The following is a 17,643-nucleotide window of genomic DNA, read 5'->3' as shown; positions in this document are numbered from 1 at the left end:
AAAGCCCTTCGCAACGGAGGCTAGCCCCCCAGCCTCTGGCTCTGGGAAATAGCCCATGAGCCCCTCACCAGCTCCAGCGCCTCGTCCACCTCTGCCTCTGTCTTGCCAGGCCCCTTCGCACAAGTCCCGAAGCCCCTGTAGGACTCAGTTTCCCCATCTGTACTGCCTATCCATCTCCCGGTTAGCCAGGAGGGTCAAGTCAGGCCATAAGGACCAGGATCTGTCTGTTCCCTTGAGGGATCCAAGCTTCCAGCTCATAGAAGGCACTCAGTAAACAGTTATTAAATGGATGGATGGATGAAGGAATGCATGCATGCATGAAGGAAGGATGCTAAAGCCCCAGGGAGAAGCCACAGAGTACCCCTAGTGGCAGGGCTGAGGTGAAGGCGGGGGAGCCACGGGTTGGGACTGGGCGGCTGGACACAGGTGCCACGGGAGGCTGTTAGCTCAGGGGCCTGCCCCGGGCCCTGGGGACGGGCCTTCCGTGTCTAGAGCGGCAGGCTGCCACTCCCAAGGGAAGGCTGAGGAACTGGTGAGCAGTGGCTGCCCTGTTTTGAGGGGCACACTGGGACTGGGGGAAGGGACCCTGAACGGAAAGGAGAGAGGTAGCCATGTGACTGCCTCAGGAGATCCCACTTTCCTCCCCCAGAAAAAGGCTACAAAGAAGGTCCAGCCCCGGGAAAGTGGACAGGAGGACTCGCAGATTAAGAACGTACATGCAGGGGCGCCTGGGTGGCTCAGTTGGTTAAGCGACTGCCTTCGGCTCAGGTCATGATCCTGGAGTCCCGGGATCAAGTCCCGCATCGGGCTCCCTGCTCAGCGGAGAGTCTGCTTCTCCCTCTGACCCTCCCCCCTCTCATGTGCTCTCTCTCTCATTCTCTCTCTCTCAAATAAATAAATAAAATCTTTAAAAAAAAAAAAAAAAAAAAAGAACGTACATGCAGCCGCTAGCTCTACCCTGTGCTCTCCTGAGCCCCCAGGTCTCCCTGCAGCTCGGGGAGCTCAGCATTCCACCTGGAGCCCAGAATCTTCTTCCGATCCACCCTGTGCAGCCACTGTGGCTCTGTAGGGAGAGGTGACCGCTGGGTGACCGCTGGGGAACCACAGCCAGCCTGAGCCTTGGCTCACATCTCTCCCCCTCTTATCCCCTCCCTAACCAGAAAGAACTCACGACTCCAGTTCAACAAGGTGAAGGTGGAGGATGCTGGGGAGTATGTCTGCGAGGCTGAGAACATCCTGGGGAAGGACACGGTCCGGGGCCGGCTCCACGTCAACAGCGGTAGGTGGTCCCCCCACAAAGGGAGGGGTCCTGCAGGGGTTTGGTGGGGGCAGGCCAGTTGCCCCCCAGCCCTCAGGAGGCCCGCACATGATCCATCTTGCACTTGCCTCCCCTCCCTCCTGCTGCTGCCATATCAAGCCCCAGGATCTGGGCCGATTCAGAGAAATGCAGTTGAAGCATAAATGTTTAGCTTTGTTATCTGGGCCTGGAAGAGCCGCCAGCTCTCATTTTAAATATCCTGAAAACTAAACATTTTGAAATCAGGAGGTGGGGGTAGGGGAAGGATATTTTTAGAAGGCAATTATGGGAGGCTGGGCTGCCAAGAGCGGGGCTCCAGGGAGAGGCAGGCCCTGGGCGTGTGGGAGCTGACTGCCTGTTGCTTTGCCGGGCCCCCAGGTTCAGGCAGCCCGTCTCCCCGGGGGCCACGGCCAGGAGGCTGGGCTGTGTTGGCTCCTGCGGGCAGCAGACCCTTCTCCCACAGGTGGGCCTTTCCCTTAAACACATGCAAGGTCAGAAGCCCACGGCCGCCACGGCACCCTTAGCTTCCCACCTCCCCCGTGGCAGTCCAGTGTCGGCACCCAGGCAGCCTGCTTTCCCTTGGCTGGAAAGTGGCCAGAGCTGCCTGTCCTCAGGCCGCACACTTCCACTCTAGCCCGGGAACTCCAAATCCCACAGATCGCTCTCCCCCTCCCAACACCCACACACTGAGCATACCATTCGGCTACCTGGTTCTTTGGGTTCACTTCCAGTCCTGCCCCTGTCAATCTAATCCTGCAGCTGCCTTCGCCTGCCTGTACGAGGCAGCCCTCCAGGACTCCCAAAATCCAGCATTATCTAAAGAGAATGTGGAACGTTCCCTGCCCCGGGACCCTCAGAGGAAAGCCTGGTGCAGACCCGGTCTGTCCCGTGCCGTGAGGGGCTCTCTGTGTTCTCCCAGCCCCTCAGGCTTCTCGCCTCCCTCGCCGCTGTATCTTAAAGGTCCAAGCCTCCAAGTCCTGGTCTGTCTTCTTTCTGGATCTTTCTCACATCTGTACCTCCCACTCCAACCCTACCTCAGAGGCAACCCGGCCCAGGTTTCAGCCCTATTCACCTAAACCAGAGCAATGGCCTCTTAAGATGCTTTCGTCTTGTCATGCCCCCACTCCGTGGTGCCACAGAACAAGAACTTTGTCCCACAGCCTAGAACCCACCAACCTGGCCCTAACGATCTTTCCTGTTCTTATTCTTCCTCTCGTGCTATCTCTCCCAGGCTACGGTCCGCCCCGACCCCTCCCTCCCACCACAGTGTCATTCCCAGCTCAGGTCCTGCTCCCAGGTGGAATTGTGAGCCAGGAGTGGGGAGAGCGGGGATGGTGCCCTCTCCCCAGGAGTTACAAGGAGAGCTACTGTTTACTGAGAGCTTGCTCCGTGCCCCCTTCTATACGATCTCTTGAGCTCTGACAAACCCATGGTGTAGCTCATAATTTATGAGACTGAAGCTCAAAGAGGTTAAATATTCTGCTGCACGTCTAACTGATGGTTAAGGAGAGATCTAGACCATGTAAAAGTAGGTAGCGAACACGGAGACCGTGAGCTCCGTGGGGCTAGGTCTCGCCTGACTGCCGCTCTCGCTCAGGGCCTAACACAGTGTCTGGCTCATAGTCAGCGCCTGGTAAATAATATAGAAAAGGACTTATAACCTGCTCCAAGGCCTTTACCGACTCCCACAGGCCCCGGGGGGGGGTACGTGCCCCCCACCACCACCGCTCCTCCCCACCTGTCCCAAGCCCAGGAAAATGGACCATGCTAGGTGTCCAGCACCCATTACCTCTAGCCATAATGGGCAGACATTCTTAAATCCATTTTGGACTTGACGTTTCTTGTTTTGTTCAAGATTTTCTTGGTTAGAACGGGTAGGAGGGGCACCTGGCCGGCTCAGTCGGTGGAGCATGCAACTCTTGATCTCAGGGTCGTGAGCTTGTTGGGTGTAGAGATCACTTAAATAAATAAATAATTTTAAAAAAATACCCAACAAGAACCCAACTTAAAACTACTTAAGGAACGTACTTATTGGTTTATAAAACTGAGAAATCCAGAGGTAGAACCGGGCTCAGACACGACAGAGTCCAAGTACTCAAATAGCGTTCAGGATGCCCTCTCCCACGGTGTGTTGTACTCGTTCTCTCCTTCTGTAAAATGGGCTTCTCCCATGTTTGGGGAACAGATAGGGAAGAAGAGACCATGGCCTCAGACAGCTCCAGGTTTCACATCATCCCGGCCTCCCACCCAGGGAACACAGACAGCTCTCCTCTGCATCCTTCACATGACCCCAAGGATGGGTGCCAGTGGGTCCTGCTTAGTTCATGTGCCCCGCTTGGCCCAGTCACTGGCCTCAGGGGATAGGGGTGGTATCCTTGCCAGGCTTGTGAGCGTGCCAAGGGGATAGAGAGGCAGAGTCCAGTGAGGGATGGCCCTGCCCGAACTACACGGGGTGGTGGGGGGGCTTTCCTAGAGGGGTGCTGTCAGCAGAGGAAGAGGGCAGGGCTGCCATGCAGAAAACCACAGTAGCAGCCTCGCTGCGGTGCTGGCCTTGGGGCCTGAGGCTGGAGACCATTGGAAGATCCCCGTGCCCCACAGGAGCTCCTGTCCGCACTCAGCAGCCCCTGTTCTGATCGGTTAGGGACCGGGGGGCTGCCCCAAGGGCTCCTTGCCTCTCTGCCCTCCAGCCCAGCATGAGAGCAGCTGGCCTGAGCCACACAGAGTCCCGAGCTTTGGTCTCTTCCGAGCTCTGCGAGCCTGGGAGACTTACTCCACATCACTTGTCTTCCATTTCCCCAGCTGAGACTGAGCCGGATGATCTCTAGACTCTTTCCCCGTAAAATCTGAAGATTCTGAGTTTGGTATTGGGACGGACATCCTGTGCACATAGCCCCCACCACACACACACACACACACTCACACACTCACACACTCACCCCACCTCTTCCTTGCCCTGTTCAGTCCATGGCAGGCCCCTACCCTTGACATGGGGTGACGAACAGGGCCCCTGTGGGGGCGCCGTTTCCACAGGCAGAGATGCCCAGGCTCCTTGTTTACCCATGGAGCCCAGAAGACCTGCAGCAACCACACCCTGGGGCGGAGGTGGAGGGCGGGTAGCGGGGAGCTGTGCCTGCCCCCTGTGACTCATCCCAAGGTGGGTTGGCTTGGCCCGCCCAGGCCCCAGGGAAGCCAGGGCCACAGCGGTGGGGTGACCAGAAGAGGGCATGGGAGGGCGCAGGGAGCAGTGGCCGTGCCAGGGGCATCGCTGGGACCCTGGCGGCCTGCTTGGGCTCTGTTGCCACGGAGCTTGAGGCTCCTTCCCCGAATCGGAGCAGACCCTGCTTACAGTCACAGTTCTGCCAGCTCACAAGACACCGCCTCCCTGGTTGCCTGGGAGGAGGAGGAGTCAGCAGGACATTTGTGGGGCTTTTAATAAAACAATCAGCTTGGTCCAGCCCACCTCGGAGTTCGAGAAACCAGCTGCCTCATCCCCAACTGAAAGAGAACTTGGGAACGTCCTGAGGTGGCTGTCCCAGTCCCAGGATGTCCAGCTGGGCTTCGCTCCGCCCCAGAGCGGACGCAGATTTGACCTGGGGAGTCACAGGACCGCGGAAGCCCTGCAGAGGCTTCTGGGCCTGTCCCTCACCTGGGGGCTTAGAAAGGTTCCCTGTACACACACACACACACACACACCTGCTCTCTCGCTCACCTATTCAGCAAGGCCTTACTCAGAAGGACCAGGTTCAGAGCTCTGGGGAGTCATAGCTTTGGCTCCCGGCGAAGTCCCTCAAAGTTCCGGGCAGGACGCCAAAACCCAAACTGAAAGCATCTGCCTGTCCTAACACATGAAAGAGGAAAGGCAACTTTACCCACAGGAAAGGGGGCATCCTGGGCAGGTGGGTGGGAGCTTTGATGAAGGGAGATCACTTGATCGGGGCCCGAAAAGGTAAGTGGAGGTTCCCCCATGAGCAGTGGAGAGGAATTGCCGCAGTCAGCAGCAGGGAGAGTGTCTCCTGGCCCTTCCCTCAGAGCCTCCGAAAGCTCACGCCCATCAAGACGCTGATGGCTGGGGGAGGCCTCCTGGGTTTACCCTTCCAGGCATTTTTAATTTTAATTCCAATGTAATTTACATGCATTATATCAGTTTCAGGTGTACAATAGAGGGATTCAGCCATTCTGTACCTTACCCTGTGCTCACCACAAATATACTTCTCATCCCCATCACCTATTTCACCCATCCCCCCACCCACCTCCCCTCTGGTCACCATCAGTTTGTTCTCTAGAGTTAAGAGACTTCTGGGTTTTTTGTCTTTTTCTTTGTTCCTTTGTTTTGTTCCTTAAATTCCACATAGGAGTGAAATCATATGGCATTTGTCTTTCTCTGATTGTATTATTTCACTTAGCTTTGTACCCTCTAGATCCATCTACGTTGCAAATAACAAGATTTCATTCTTTTTTATGGCTGAGTAATATTCCATTCTATATCCCATCTTCTTTATCCATTCATCTATGGATGGATACGTGGGCTGCTTCCAATTTTGGCTATTGTAAATGCTGCTACAATAAACATAGGGGTGCACATATCTTTTTGAATTAGTGTTTTCATATTCTTTGGGTAAATACCCAGTAGTGGAATTACTGGATCATATGGTAATTCTATTTTTAATATTTTCATACTATTTTCCACAGCAGCTGCCCCTGTTTACATTCCCACCGACAGTGCATTAGGGTCCTTTTTTCTCCCCAACCTCACCAACACATGCTGTTCCTTATGTTTTTGATGTTAGCCGTTCTTCCAGGCACTTTTAAGATTTTATTTATTTGAGAGTGACAGAGATAGCGAGAGAGAGCACGAGTGGGGAGAGGGGCAGAGGGAGAGGGAGAAGCAGACTCCCCACTGAGCAGGGAGCCCGTCGCTGGACTTGATCCCAGGACCTGGGATCATGACCTGAACCAAAAGCAGACGCTCAACTGACTGAGCCCCCCAGACGCCCCCCGGGGAAAATCAAAAATTTTTGAGGTATAACTTACAGACCATAAAATTCACCCTTTTTTTTTTTTAAGATTTTTTTAATTTATTTGACAGAGAAAGAGAGAGCACAAGTAGGCAGAGTGGCAGGCAGAGGGAGAGGGAGAAGCAGGCTCTCTGCTGAGCAGGGAGCCAGACGTGGGGCTCGATCCCAGGACCCCAGGATCATGACCTGAGCCGAAGGCAGCCGCTTAACTGACTGAGCCACCCAGGTGCCCCAAAATTCACCCTTTTTAAAGTATATAATTCAGTGGCTCTTAGTATATTCACAAGGTTGAACAACCATCACCACTAATTCCAAAACACTTTCATCACCTCAAAAAGAAACCCCATGCCCGTTAGCATTCACTCCCCATGCCCCCACCCCTCTGCTTCTGGCAACCACAAATCTATTTTCTGCTCCTATGGATTTACCTATTCTGGACTTTTCATATAATTAGAGTCATACAGTATGTGGCCTTTGAGGACTGCTTTCTTCCACTTACCATAATGGTTTTGAGGTTCATCCATACTGTAGCACATACCAGTACTTCTTTCCTTTTCGTGGCTGCATGATACTCCATTACATGGCTACTCCACATTTTGTTTATCCCAGTCAGTGATTTGGGTTGTTGGGTCATCCAAGTTTTTCCCCATCTGGGCTCTCATGAATAATGCTGCTGTAACATGCAGAACAAGTTTTGGTGCGCACACAGGGGTCCAGTTCTCTTGGGTATATACCTAGAAGTGGAATTCCCTGGCCATATGGTAACTCAGTTTAATTTTTTGAGGAGCTACCAGACTGTATTCCAAAGTGGCTGCACCATTTTATATGTCCCCCAGCAAGGTATAGGGATTCCAAATTCTCCACATCTTCACCACCCCCCTGGTTCTGGTCCATCTTTTTTATTATAGCCATCCAAGGGGGGTGTGAAGCGGCATCTCACTGTGGTTTTGATTTGCATTTCCCCGATGACCTTCTGGGAAGATCTGCGTGTAATAGGAGACAATGCTTTAGTCTGTGGAAAAGTTATCATCAGGCCAAGTTGACCAGACAAGCTCCTGGATGGTAGAAGGCACCTTACTCCGAAAAATCAGATGTTCATTTGCTCCTGACAGATATCTGTAAATCCTTGTTAGGCACCTGTTACGGGTCACACGCTACTCTAAACACTGGAGTTCATTGGTGAACGAGACAGACATGGACCCCGCCTAGATGGAGCTTACATGCTGGTGGAGGAGCTTGGCATTTAATCATGTTAGAATAAGGACTTTAAGTACAAGTGTATGCAGCTAAGAGATAGAGAAAGGGAGGAGCCCGGGCAGCCTCTCTGACACACTGGTATTTTGGAAGTCCTGGACAGGAAGACCCCTAGCTTGTTAGAGGAGCTGGACTAAGCCAGTACAGTCTGAAGATATTTTTTATCTTCACCCCAGAAGATACTTCAAGAGAGGGACAGGACATGACGTGGGAGAGGAGTTGGGGGCCTTTATGCTGAGGGAAAGTGGAAGCCATTGGAGGATTTTGAAAATGGAAGTGATTGATCACTTTTACCTATTTTAAAGACCACTTTAACAGCAGGAAGGCAAAAAGGTGAGAAATGAAGGCAAGAGTGAGGGCAGAAAGACCAGTGAGGAGGCTGTTGCGGTCATCCAAGAAAGAGACCGTGGAGGCCTGGGCTGGGAAGTGGTGGAGACATGTGGCCGGAGCCTTGTGAACAGGTAGACAGACAGCCTCGGAGATGGATGGATGGGGAAAACAAAGGGGGAGAAGAAATGAAAGATGCTTTGGTCCCAGCATCTTTGGTCTTTGGTCTATGCTGCTCAGTCAGTGGGATGAGTAAGCCTGGGGAAGCAAGTGGCCTGGCAGATGATCAGAAGCCCCATTTGGGGAGACTAGGGGTCATCCCAGTTGGGGGGTCAAGGGAGCAGCCAGACTCTCCAACTTGGAGTATAGATGTCACCTTTACTTCCCCAAACGTGGGCGGACACAGTGAAGAAAGACGGATATGCTGACAAAGGAGCATAGACCATGCTGCCTTGGGGGGAGTCCAGCGCAGGCCATGCATCCCAGCTGAGGCCCCATCTTCCTTCAGGAGCCATCGTCTGCCTCCCAAGGCCTCCATGAGCACAGACATACATGTGGACAGGCCCAAGTATACGGCTGTGGCCCCGGCCACCATCCTCCCTGCTGTCTACTGCTCACTCAGCGTAGCTATGGGCAGTCTCTGCCACCCACGGCCACAGAGGTAATCAAGCCTGTGGTCCACAAGCCGAGACTTCTCTGCCTTAGCCAACACCCACGAGAGGACCCAAGCCTGTGGTCCACATCGTATCTGCATTCGCCTGCTCATGTCAAGCCTTGGCGCTGACATGTTCTTCCACGGGGGTCTAGCTGGCTGGTGAGAATGCTCAACCAGGTGTCAGGAGCCCTGCGGCCTTGTCACAACACACACTGACTCTAGCCAGGCATTCCCCTGCCCCTTTCCTTCACTCCTCCTTGGCAACGTAACCGAAGGGCAGGGCAACCTCTGGTGTCCTCCAGAGCAACGGATTTTGCAACTCGCAGGCAGGGTCACCTCAGCTATTTCTCTTCTCTGTCCCTTTCTTGGTTCCCTGGGTCTCCCTGACCCAGAGTGGGCAGCGACCAGCAGAGGCCTCCTGTCCCAGCTGAGTGTGGTGGTGTGTGTGGGAGGAGACCTCCGCAGGGGTGGGGCTCGGGGGGGCCAGAGCGGCCACAGGCACGGTGTGGAGGGGAAGGTGGGAGCTGGCCCTGCCCGCCGGGTTTTATCAGCGAGCTCCTCAGACATATACAGAGGCAGAGCTGTGTATATACTCCCAGTCCCCGCGCTCCATCTGTCTCCCACATGTCTAAACACTGAGGGCGCCAAGTGCCTGCCCTCCTCCTCCTCCTCCTCCTCCTCTCAACCCCATCACCACGGGGAGGGGGCGGGGAGGGACTCGGTACCCCTAAGGAGACAGGAGCAGCCGAGGTAGGGTGGGCCACCTCAGGCAGGAGGCCGCTGCTGAGTAGGAGCAAGAGATGCTAGGAGCCCCAGAGGCTGAGGTGCAACCCAGTCTGGATACGTGGCCTCGGGCATTAGCTAACAGAGGAAAACCAGCACTGGGGGCAAGACTTTTCCCTTGAAACCAGGCTTCTGGAAAATAACTCAAGTTATTTTCATTTAGCAAATGAATCTGAGCCATCAGATGGGCGGTCTGGGTTGGCAGCCTAAAAGCCCCGTCTCACGCTCACCCAGTGTCCACGTCCCGGCCACCCTGCAGGCCTCTCCCCAGCCCACCTCCTCTCCAGCAACCTGACCTCCAGGGTTTATAGCCTGGGCCGTCGCGGCCTGGAGGCTCCCTTCAGACACAGCAGCTGCCTGAGTGGGGGAGGATGGGGCTGCCTGATGGGGGCAGAGGCAAAGAAAACCCTGGGTGCTTATGGAGAGGGGCATAGTGGCCTTTGTAGCAGTCCTGAGAGGCTTGTCCCCTCTGACAAGGGAGGAAGACGTGGGAGCTAAGATTCTCCTCATGTCTCTTGAGATCTTAGAGAACGAGTCTCCAGAAGGGGCCATTCCCCTCCAAGCCCAGCTCCCTTCCAGCCACCTCCTGGCCACCTTGAGATCCCAAGCAGTGCAGATGGATGTAGAGGTCTCCTCCCTGCACCCCACGAAAGACCGCATGTCTCATCTACCTATGGTGGAGCCCCCAGAAAGGCAGGAATGAAGTGGGCTCTTATTCCAGTAGAAGGAGTATTTCCCGCTAGCTTCTCATCTCCTCCCAAACAGAGGAAATCGTCGGGGCCTTTGGAGGTTTGGGTACTTCGGCCCGGAGTACAGGTGCAGGGTGGCACTGGGCAAACGGCCAGAGCTCCTGGTGGCCTCCCCTTTGCCTTGCTGGTGGTGACTGGGAGGAACCGCCAGACCTTCCCTCTCAAGTTATTCCTGCGGTTCCTGATCTTCCAGCTCTGAGATGGGCCACGAAGGGCCAGCAAAGAGGTGGTTCCTGGGGCCCAGAGGTGGTCTCAGTGGGTCACTGGCACGTGTCTCTCATACCTCCAGTGAGTACCACTCTGTCATCCTGGTCGGGGCACGCCCGGAAGTGCAACGAGACGGCCAAGTCCTATTGTGTCAATGGAGGGGTCTGCTACTACATCGAGGGCATCAACCAGCTCTCCTGCAAGTAAGTGACTGCTGGGGGCGGGCCGAGGGGCGAGAGTAGGGTGAGAGAGGCTGGGGCAGAAGCCGAGGGCTCTAGGAAACGTGCGCTTCAAGCCACGGACACGGGGTCCCCAGGGGGTGTAGACAGGGAGGTTTGCCCCTCTCCCTAGCCCTTTCTGGGCATCGAGGGAGCTGTCGACCCTCAAGAGCTTGGGGCTTCTGCAGTGCCAGTTCCTCAGGCCCCAACCCACCCCACCTCCCAGTGTCCACCCTTTCACTAACACCTATTAGGGAGATGGGGATGCCAGTCTATGCCCTAGGCACTGGGTTCTCTCTCTCTCTCCCCCTCCTGCGCTCTCTCTCTCTCCCCTCCTGTGCTCTCTCTTCCCCCCCCCCCCGTCTCCCCCCCATCTCTCAGCAACTCTCCAAACTGTGTTCTGATGAACATTTCCCAGGGTGTGCCTTCCCCAGCAGTGAAGAGCTTGGCAGGGTCAGGCAAAGCACAACTCCCAGTGCCCTTGGTAGTGAAGGGTCTGCTCTCCTAGCCTTGAGGGGAGACAAGGACTCTGCATCCAGTGCTCACCTCGAGACCTAGCCGCTCCCCCTGCCCAGTGTCCAGCTATGCCCTGGGTGCTGCTTGTTCCATTTCCGACCCCAGCCCCCCTCTGTGGAGTGAAAGGACACCAGTGAGGATACGGCTCTGGGTGTGGCCCAATGGGGGAGGTCAGGGTTGAGGAGAAGCTCGAGCTGGGGCCCCTCTACCTCCAGCCAGGTAGGGCTCCCCAGCAGGATCTCCATCCCGCTCCCCTTAGCCAACAGGGCAGACGGGAACACAGCAGTCCAGGGCTTGTGCAGGTCCAGCTGGGTCCTATTCACGCAGCCGGGCCCACAGTTGTGAATGAGGAGCCGGAGATGAGAGCAGCGCAGGTTCTGGCCAGATCGAGGCGGGGGGGGGGAGGGGGCACTAGTTCACAACTTTGGGTTTTCAAAGCACCCCAAGCCTAGGACCCTGGCGAGGTGCCACAGTTGCCCCATTCCCATGGCATCTGGGCAGAGGCCACCAGAGTACGGGGGGAAATCAGAGAGCGGCATTTGCCCTCCCCACAGACAAGGTCAGATTCAGCACTTCTCAGCTCTCCTGCCTCTGGACTCCAGCTCCAAAGCTGCATCTCCCCATTGACTACAGCCTTAGCCCAGGACCCCCCACCTCACAAGGTGATAATGAGGGTGCCTCCTTGACACTCTCCCCTCAGTGCTGCGCTGGGTGGGCCGGACTGCCAAGCAGATCTGGCCTCCTTTGCTGGCTTCCCCCCAGCCCCACCCTTCGCCTGCTGCCATCCCCTTACTGGCCTCCCCCATCCTGAATTTCCGGGGACTGTCCCAGCAGCAACAGCAGGTCCCACAGGGAACTTCTCAGCCTGGACTCAGCCCCTCATCTTTCCCCTTCTGCCTCTAGGAGGCTGCCACATTCATGCAACAGACCCTGGGGAACATTCTAGCTGTGAAAACACTCTGAGCTCTCTGCAGGAGATCTATAGAAACTCGTAAGGGTTCTGATATACCTCACAGACATCCCCCAGCCCTGTACGCCCCTCTTCTTTTACTCCCCGACACATACACACACACACACCAGGCCTTTCCTCTTCCCTAGTCCCTCGGACCCTGGAACCTTGAAGGAATCTAGCAGCATCACTGAGATCAGCCCTGGCTCCAGGCAGGGAAGGTTTCAGCCACCCAGGAGAGGTGCCAGGGCCGAGGAAGGCCATGGGGGCCCAGAGCTCCAGTGCTAGTGTTTAGTGTGGAAAGGGGTGTGATGAGCTATATGGGTTCCCACAGGGTCCTGCCAGCAAGGCTGTACCCCTAGGACCCTCTGAGTCACACCCAGCTAAAGCTGAGAGAAACAGAGGGCAGGAGCCTCAATCATTGTGAAGATGGTGTCCTGTGGGCAACTGGGGTTCACTACTTAGAACTTGATGTTGGTACCCCAAACCACGACCTCCCCATTTTAACCTGCCCTAGGTCAGCCCCAGCCAGGGCTCCTGGAACCAACTTTCCCTGACTCCCTGAGCCCTCAGGGGAGAGGGGCGTCCCTGGTGAGGATCACTTTCAGGAGGGCAGGTCCTCAGAGCTGTGCTGGAGAAGGACAGGGGGGAGGGGGGCAGGGCAGAACCCAGAGGCCATTCTGGGGGCGGGCGAGCCGGGAGGGAAGTGGGGGGCAGGCCTCTTGGGATTCCTGATGACACCTGAATGGAATAAAAAGGAAAGAATCTAGGAAATGGAACTCACGTCTTACCATTTGTGCTGTTTGTTTACTTTTTATTTTGATTTTTTTGCATTTCCGCTTAGCTTGGATAATGAAACTAGACTGGTCAGTTTCATTCCAGTTTCTATAAAAATCAGTTTTCCTTCCTGGTTTTCTGACACTTGTCGTTGTGTATTGGTTCTGAGCCCTGCAGGGAGTGTTGGGAAGCAGGCACACTCCATCCCTCCTGTTTTTCTGGAATTCAGAGCCAAAATAAGCAGTATCACGGATACTGAATTTTGTTTTAAAAAAGAAAACTTAGGGGGATTGGAAAACGGGGGTCCAAATCCAGGCGACTGTCCCCTGTCTGCATCAGACAGGGGCCTCTGCACTTCTTCTCGCTGCTTTCTCCTCTTCTCTCCGTGTTTTTGTGGAGCACGGTTGGTGCGTGACTCTTGGGGACTGGTTCAGGGGATGATGACAGAACAAGACTCTTTCCAGCCCTGTGCACATACCAGCGGCATGCCTCCCTCTCCCATCAAGCTCATCCCCCCACCTGCCCTACCCCATGTCCAGGTGGTTCTCCCATCCCATACCCATCTGCCTGCTCATCCTCTCCACGTCTCCACCCCCCCCCCTCATGAGGCCAGAGGCCCTCCACCCCCCTCCAGTGCCTGGGGCACCCCCTCATCCTTCATCCTCCCCTTCCCCCGGGTGAGGGCAGCACACATGGCATTATCCCCAGGCTACCAAAAGGAGAAACTGAGGCCCGGGAGGTGGGTGGGAAAACGGGGAGGCAGAGTCCCAACCTCTCTGTCACCCCAGATACAGCCCGTGGGCTCTCCTCTCTGCCCCCGTCTCACCTCTGCTCTTCTCCAGCCCTGGGCACAGACCTTCCCACAGTCACAGTGGAGGACTTGGGGGAGGGCTGAGAAAGCTAGGACCTGCCGCTCCTTCTCATCTGTCCCTTGGGCCCCTGAAACTCCCCGTTTCAGTGGGAACCTACCCACTACCAGCCAGCTCCCCACATGGAGTCAGACCCCCCCCCTCGTGGTTGAGAGGTTTATGCAGCCCGTACCCCGCTACCTGGTCCTGAGCGCAGGGTAGCAAGGCTGTAGGCCCACCCCCAGAATCGTCCCCAGGAAGCCCCAGGCTCCTGGACGTGGCTCATTCTTGCCAAGCAGGAGTAAGGAGAGTCCAGGAGCCTGCTGGAAAGATCTAGTACCCAAAGAACAGTATGGGGTGCCCATCCCCCACCGCCCTCTTTTGTTCAGCCAGTGGGGAAGACACTTTCCCAGGATAGGAAGATTAGGACCAGATCACACAACTCCAGGGGGCACGTTCGTGTTAGAGACCGTACCCACGGTGCCACCTGGAGTTGTACAACTCAGCGGCCATGAAAGATAGGAGATTACAGTCCGGTTAGTCCAGGCTGGGTGTGGGATCAGCAATGCAGGGATGTGCTTACTTATTATCACTGGTCTCCAAGAGCCATGGGACAGCATCCCTGACTGTCAGCAGTGGGAATCAATTTCCCCTTTGCCCCCTCCTGCCCCTACACTACCCCACTCTCTCTCTGAAACACACACAAGAGCCGGGCTAATCTCAGACATTGGACACAGCCAAACCTATCTCTTTCCTATTCCTTTGAGGATTCTGAGAGTCATTTTGGCAACTTCCTGGGTCTTTGTTCTCCATCCCCAAAGGTGCTGCTGCTTTAATAATCACCTCTCCCCTCCAGCCCCCACCCCAAGTGGACATCAGCCTCTGAGAGCTGAGGAAGGAGAGCCGAGCCTGACTGGAGCTGGTTGGGAAGCCTTAGCAATGGCCTGCATTTTCCCGGGTGGGATGCTTAGACCAGAGAAGGATGTACCGACAAGGTGGTAGCCTCCTCCTTCTCTGAGCCACCCTGTTCAACAGGATGAGTGTGCATCAAGTCCACTGTAACCCCCACCTCCCGCCACGTTCTCCAGACACACTTCCCAGCCCTCCACGGCTACGCACTGGCCAGGCATTCCTACACATCTACTACCAGCCCTGCAAGGACCAGCCTCCTGCCTCCCCTGCGGGAGACGCCATTGAGGCCAGAGAAACTCCAGCTGCCTGCAGCCCACCAACCACTCCCAGTCCCTCAGGCTAGACTGGGCAACAGGAGTTCTGCGAGTGTCTATCACAGCCAACGGCAACCATCCCCTATAAGCTCAAGGGGTTGCTGATGGTTGGTCTACACAAGAATGCTCAGAGGTCGAGTACACTCACCTCTTGAGGAGGTTTACTGATTCATGGGGAACACCTGACCTATTATTGAGGGAACACTGGCGATGGAGTTACCTAATTTCCCAATAAGGAAGAGGCAGCCCAAACCCATCTTTGAGTAGGGGAATGGGGGTGGGATGGTCAGTCTGGCCCTGTCTTTAAGCTTCCCTTAGGTATCTGGCCTTGCCGGGGTTCAGAAGGTAGTACAGGGCTGGGCATGTGTCCCAGAAATCTGCAGGACAGGGACTCACTTGAGAGTAGAGTGGCAGCCAGAGAGAAGACAGTGTACCGCGGGGGGAGGACAAAGACAGGGAGCAGGGATGGTGCTCAGCAGCTGCACAGGACCCAGCAGGGGAGGACGCGCTCCCACCAGAGCCAGACAGTGATGGAGGAGCAGGTCACGGGGAAAGGACAGGCGGCCCAGGCAGCCAGGGGACCCCCGAGTGGAAGAGGTTTCGGGGCCCTCGGGGAGCCTGCTTTGGCCCTCCCCCGCAATTGTGGTTCTTGCCAGGTGAGGGCAGGTGCCCCACACCTGGCCCCGGCTGGCCGGCTTTGAGACGCTGTAAATTCCAGCTCCTCTCCACATCACCTGTTCCTCACTAAGCCTTTTTTTTTTTTTTTTTTTTTTTGCATATGTAGTGCTTCAGGGTAGCCTTCCCCAAACCATGTTCATAAGGGTTCCTCAAAAAACATCTTCCATAGTCAAATAAATTTGGGACATACTGGAATATTCAGCTCTTTCCTCCTACAAAACTTTTCCTAGCCTTTCATATGCCAGCGCACACTGCAGCTCTACAAGGAAACCCGGGGATGGATTTCTTAAATTTATTTGGCCACAGAACCCTCTTTGAGAGAACAGATGGAACATCTCCAAGGTCCCTTTTGTCATGGGCACACAGTCTAGAAACAGCATTCCGGAGGTCTCCTTTGAGCTTTCTGGGGGCTGTTTCGTGGATGAGAAAACCTGCCCGGGGCCCTGGAGAGAAGCCGTTGGTAGGGTCTGGAAGGAGTGGCTTCCCAGAACTTGGTCTTCTGGAAGGCTCCCAGCACCCTGCCTGCCTGCCTGGCTCCAAAGGGCTACCGTTCCAGCTTCACGGGGTCCCAGGCAGGTCAGAAGGGAAGTCTCACCGACCACAGGATAATTAGGCATGAGGTTCCCAGTCTCCCCCCCCCCCCCACTTTCCCTAAATCATCCTCCTCTCCACCCCACCCCCGCCCCCCACCACCCACGGAGCAACATCTATGAGAGAGATTTGGAAGATTTCTGAGCCCTCCCCCCAGCCCCGACTCCAGCCCCCTGCAGCGATGAGTGTGACCCCGCGCCCGACTTGGTTTTCTCATTCATCACTGTGCACTTTGATTTCTAACCTGAGCCTCGCGGATGATGCCAGTTTGTTCTGTGATTTTTCCCCTTTTCCTTCTCCAGATGTCCAAACGGATTCTTCGGACAGAGATGTTTGGAGAAACTGCCTTTGCGATTGTACATGCCAGATCCTAAGCAAAGTATGTTTGAAGATACAAACACAAGTCCCCGCTCCTTAGAAAGCTTCCGGGTGCAGTCCCCCCCAGCGTAGGGCCTAGGGCCAGGGGTGTTGGTTGTTTTGATCTTCGGCTGTTTTGTTTTGTTTTTTTCCTTTTTTGTATTTTGGTTTGTTAGTTCTTTTGTTTTGTTTTTGTTTTGCTTTGTTTTTCATTTTTGGCCTAATCCTTGGGTTGCCAGTGCAGGGCTGCAGGTAAGGGGCAGAGTGGCGAGGCCAGTGAAAGCGTTAACGGTGGCAAGGAACCCAGCCGGCGGCGGCAGGAGTCCGTGCTGGGGTGTTGCTGTGCCTGCGGCTCGCTATCCTGGCGCGCTCTTTCTGGTTTTCTTTCTTTTGGTAGGTGTCCTGTGGGATACACCGGGGACAGGTGTCAGCAGTTCGCAATGGTCAACTTCTCCAGTATGTCTCTTTCTTCTATTTCTTTCCTTCCCTGGTGACTGACAACCTGCCCCACGCGGGAGGGCTGGGGCCTTGCTTAGCGAGACGTCGAGGGGGCCGGGGAGGGGGTGGGCGTGGTGGTCGTCCTGGGCTCCTCTCGGCCCTCAGGGCTCACTGGAAGCCTGTCTGGAGGAGACGGATATGCCCCCTGCCACCCCCACCCCACCCGCCTCTTCCTCTTTGCGGGGCGCTGGGCGCAAATATCACCGCGTGCTCTGCAGACGGCTGCAGCCGCGCTCCGGGCAGCCCGGCCAGCAGCGGGGAGGAGCCGGGACAGGGCCCTCACCTGCCTTTTAAGGCCTGTCTCAGGCGGCCACGTGCTGATGGGGCCCGGCAGCGAGCGTGTGCACGTGTGGGCCGGTGTGTTGGAGAGAGAAACAAGTTCTCGGGGAGCCTGTCTCCGGGTCTGGCCGGAGTTTGTCTGGTTTTGATTTGGGGTGACGGGGGAGAGTGGGGAAGGGGGGGTTGATGGAGAACAAGCCCCAGGGCAGTGGTTTCCGTGGAGGCCAGAGACCAGAGGCCCTTCTGTGGCTCCAGGATAGGGTGGGAGGGGGGTTTGCTGCCTGCTACAAGATAGAGGGAATGAGGATTCAAGGGATAATGGGTGAGTCTCTCTAGGCCCTCTCTGGTCTCAGTCCCCATCCAGAACTTCATTCCCTTCCTTTCTTCGACTTGTGAGGCTGAAGCTTTCTGGTTTGCAT

The 17,643-nt window shown here is 55.6% G+C and overlaps 1 protein-coding gene across 1 annotated transcript in view; it reads left to right on the top strand.

Moving 5' to 3' along the window:
• NRG2 (neuregulin 2) overlaps nucleotides 1-17,643 on the top strand; it is a 56,962-nt gene that overhangs the window by 22,337 nt on the left and 16,982 nt on the right. Inside the window, exons 3-5 of the mRNA XM_081826985.1 lie at nucleotides 1,161-1,279; nucleotides 10,370-10,490; nucleotides 16,393-16,469. Of these exons, the coding sequence (XP_081683111.1) occupies nucleotides 1,161-1,279; nucleotides 10,370-10,490; nucleotides 16,393-16,469 (317 nt within the window). The remainder of the gene's footprint in view (nucleotides 1-1,160; nucleotides 1,280-10,369; nucleotides 10,491-16,392; nucleotides 16,470-17,643) is intronic.

Source organism: Leptonychotes weddellii, chromosome 7 (genome assembly GCF_054177405.1).
Source record: "Leptonychotes weddellii isolate Sample4059 chromosome 7, ASM5417740v2, whole genome shotgun sequence".
Taxonomy (NCBI): domain Eukaryota; kingdom Metazoa; phylum Chordata; class Mammalia; order Carnivora; family Phocidae; genus Leptonychotes; species Leptonychotes weddellii.
This window is presented reverse-complemented; position numbering and strand designations above follow the sequence as displayed.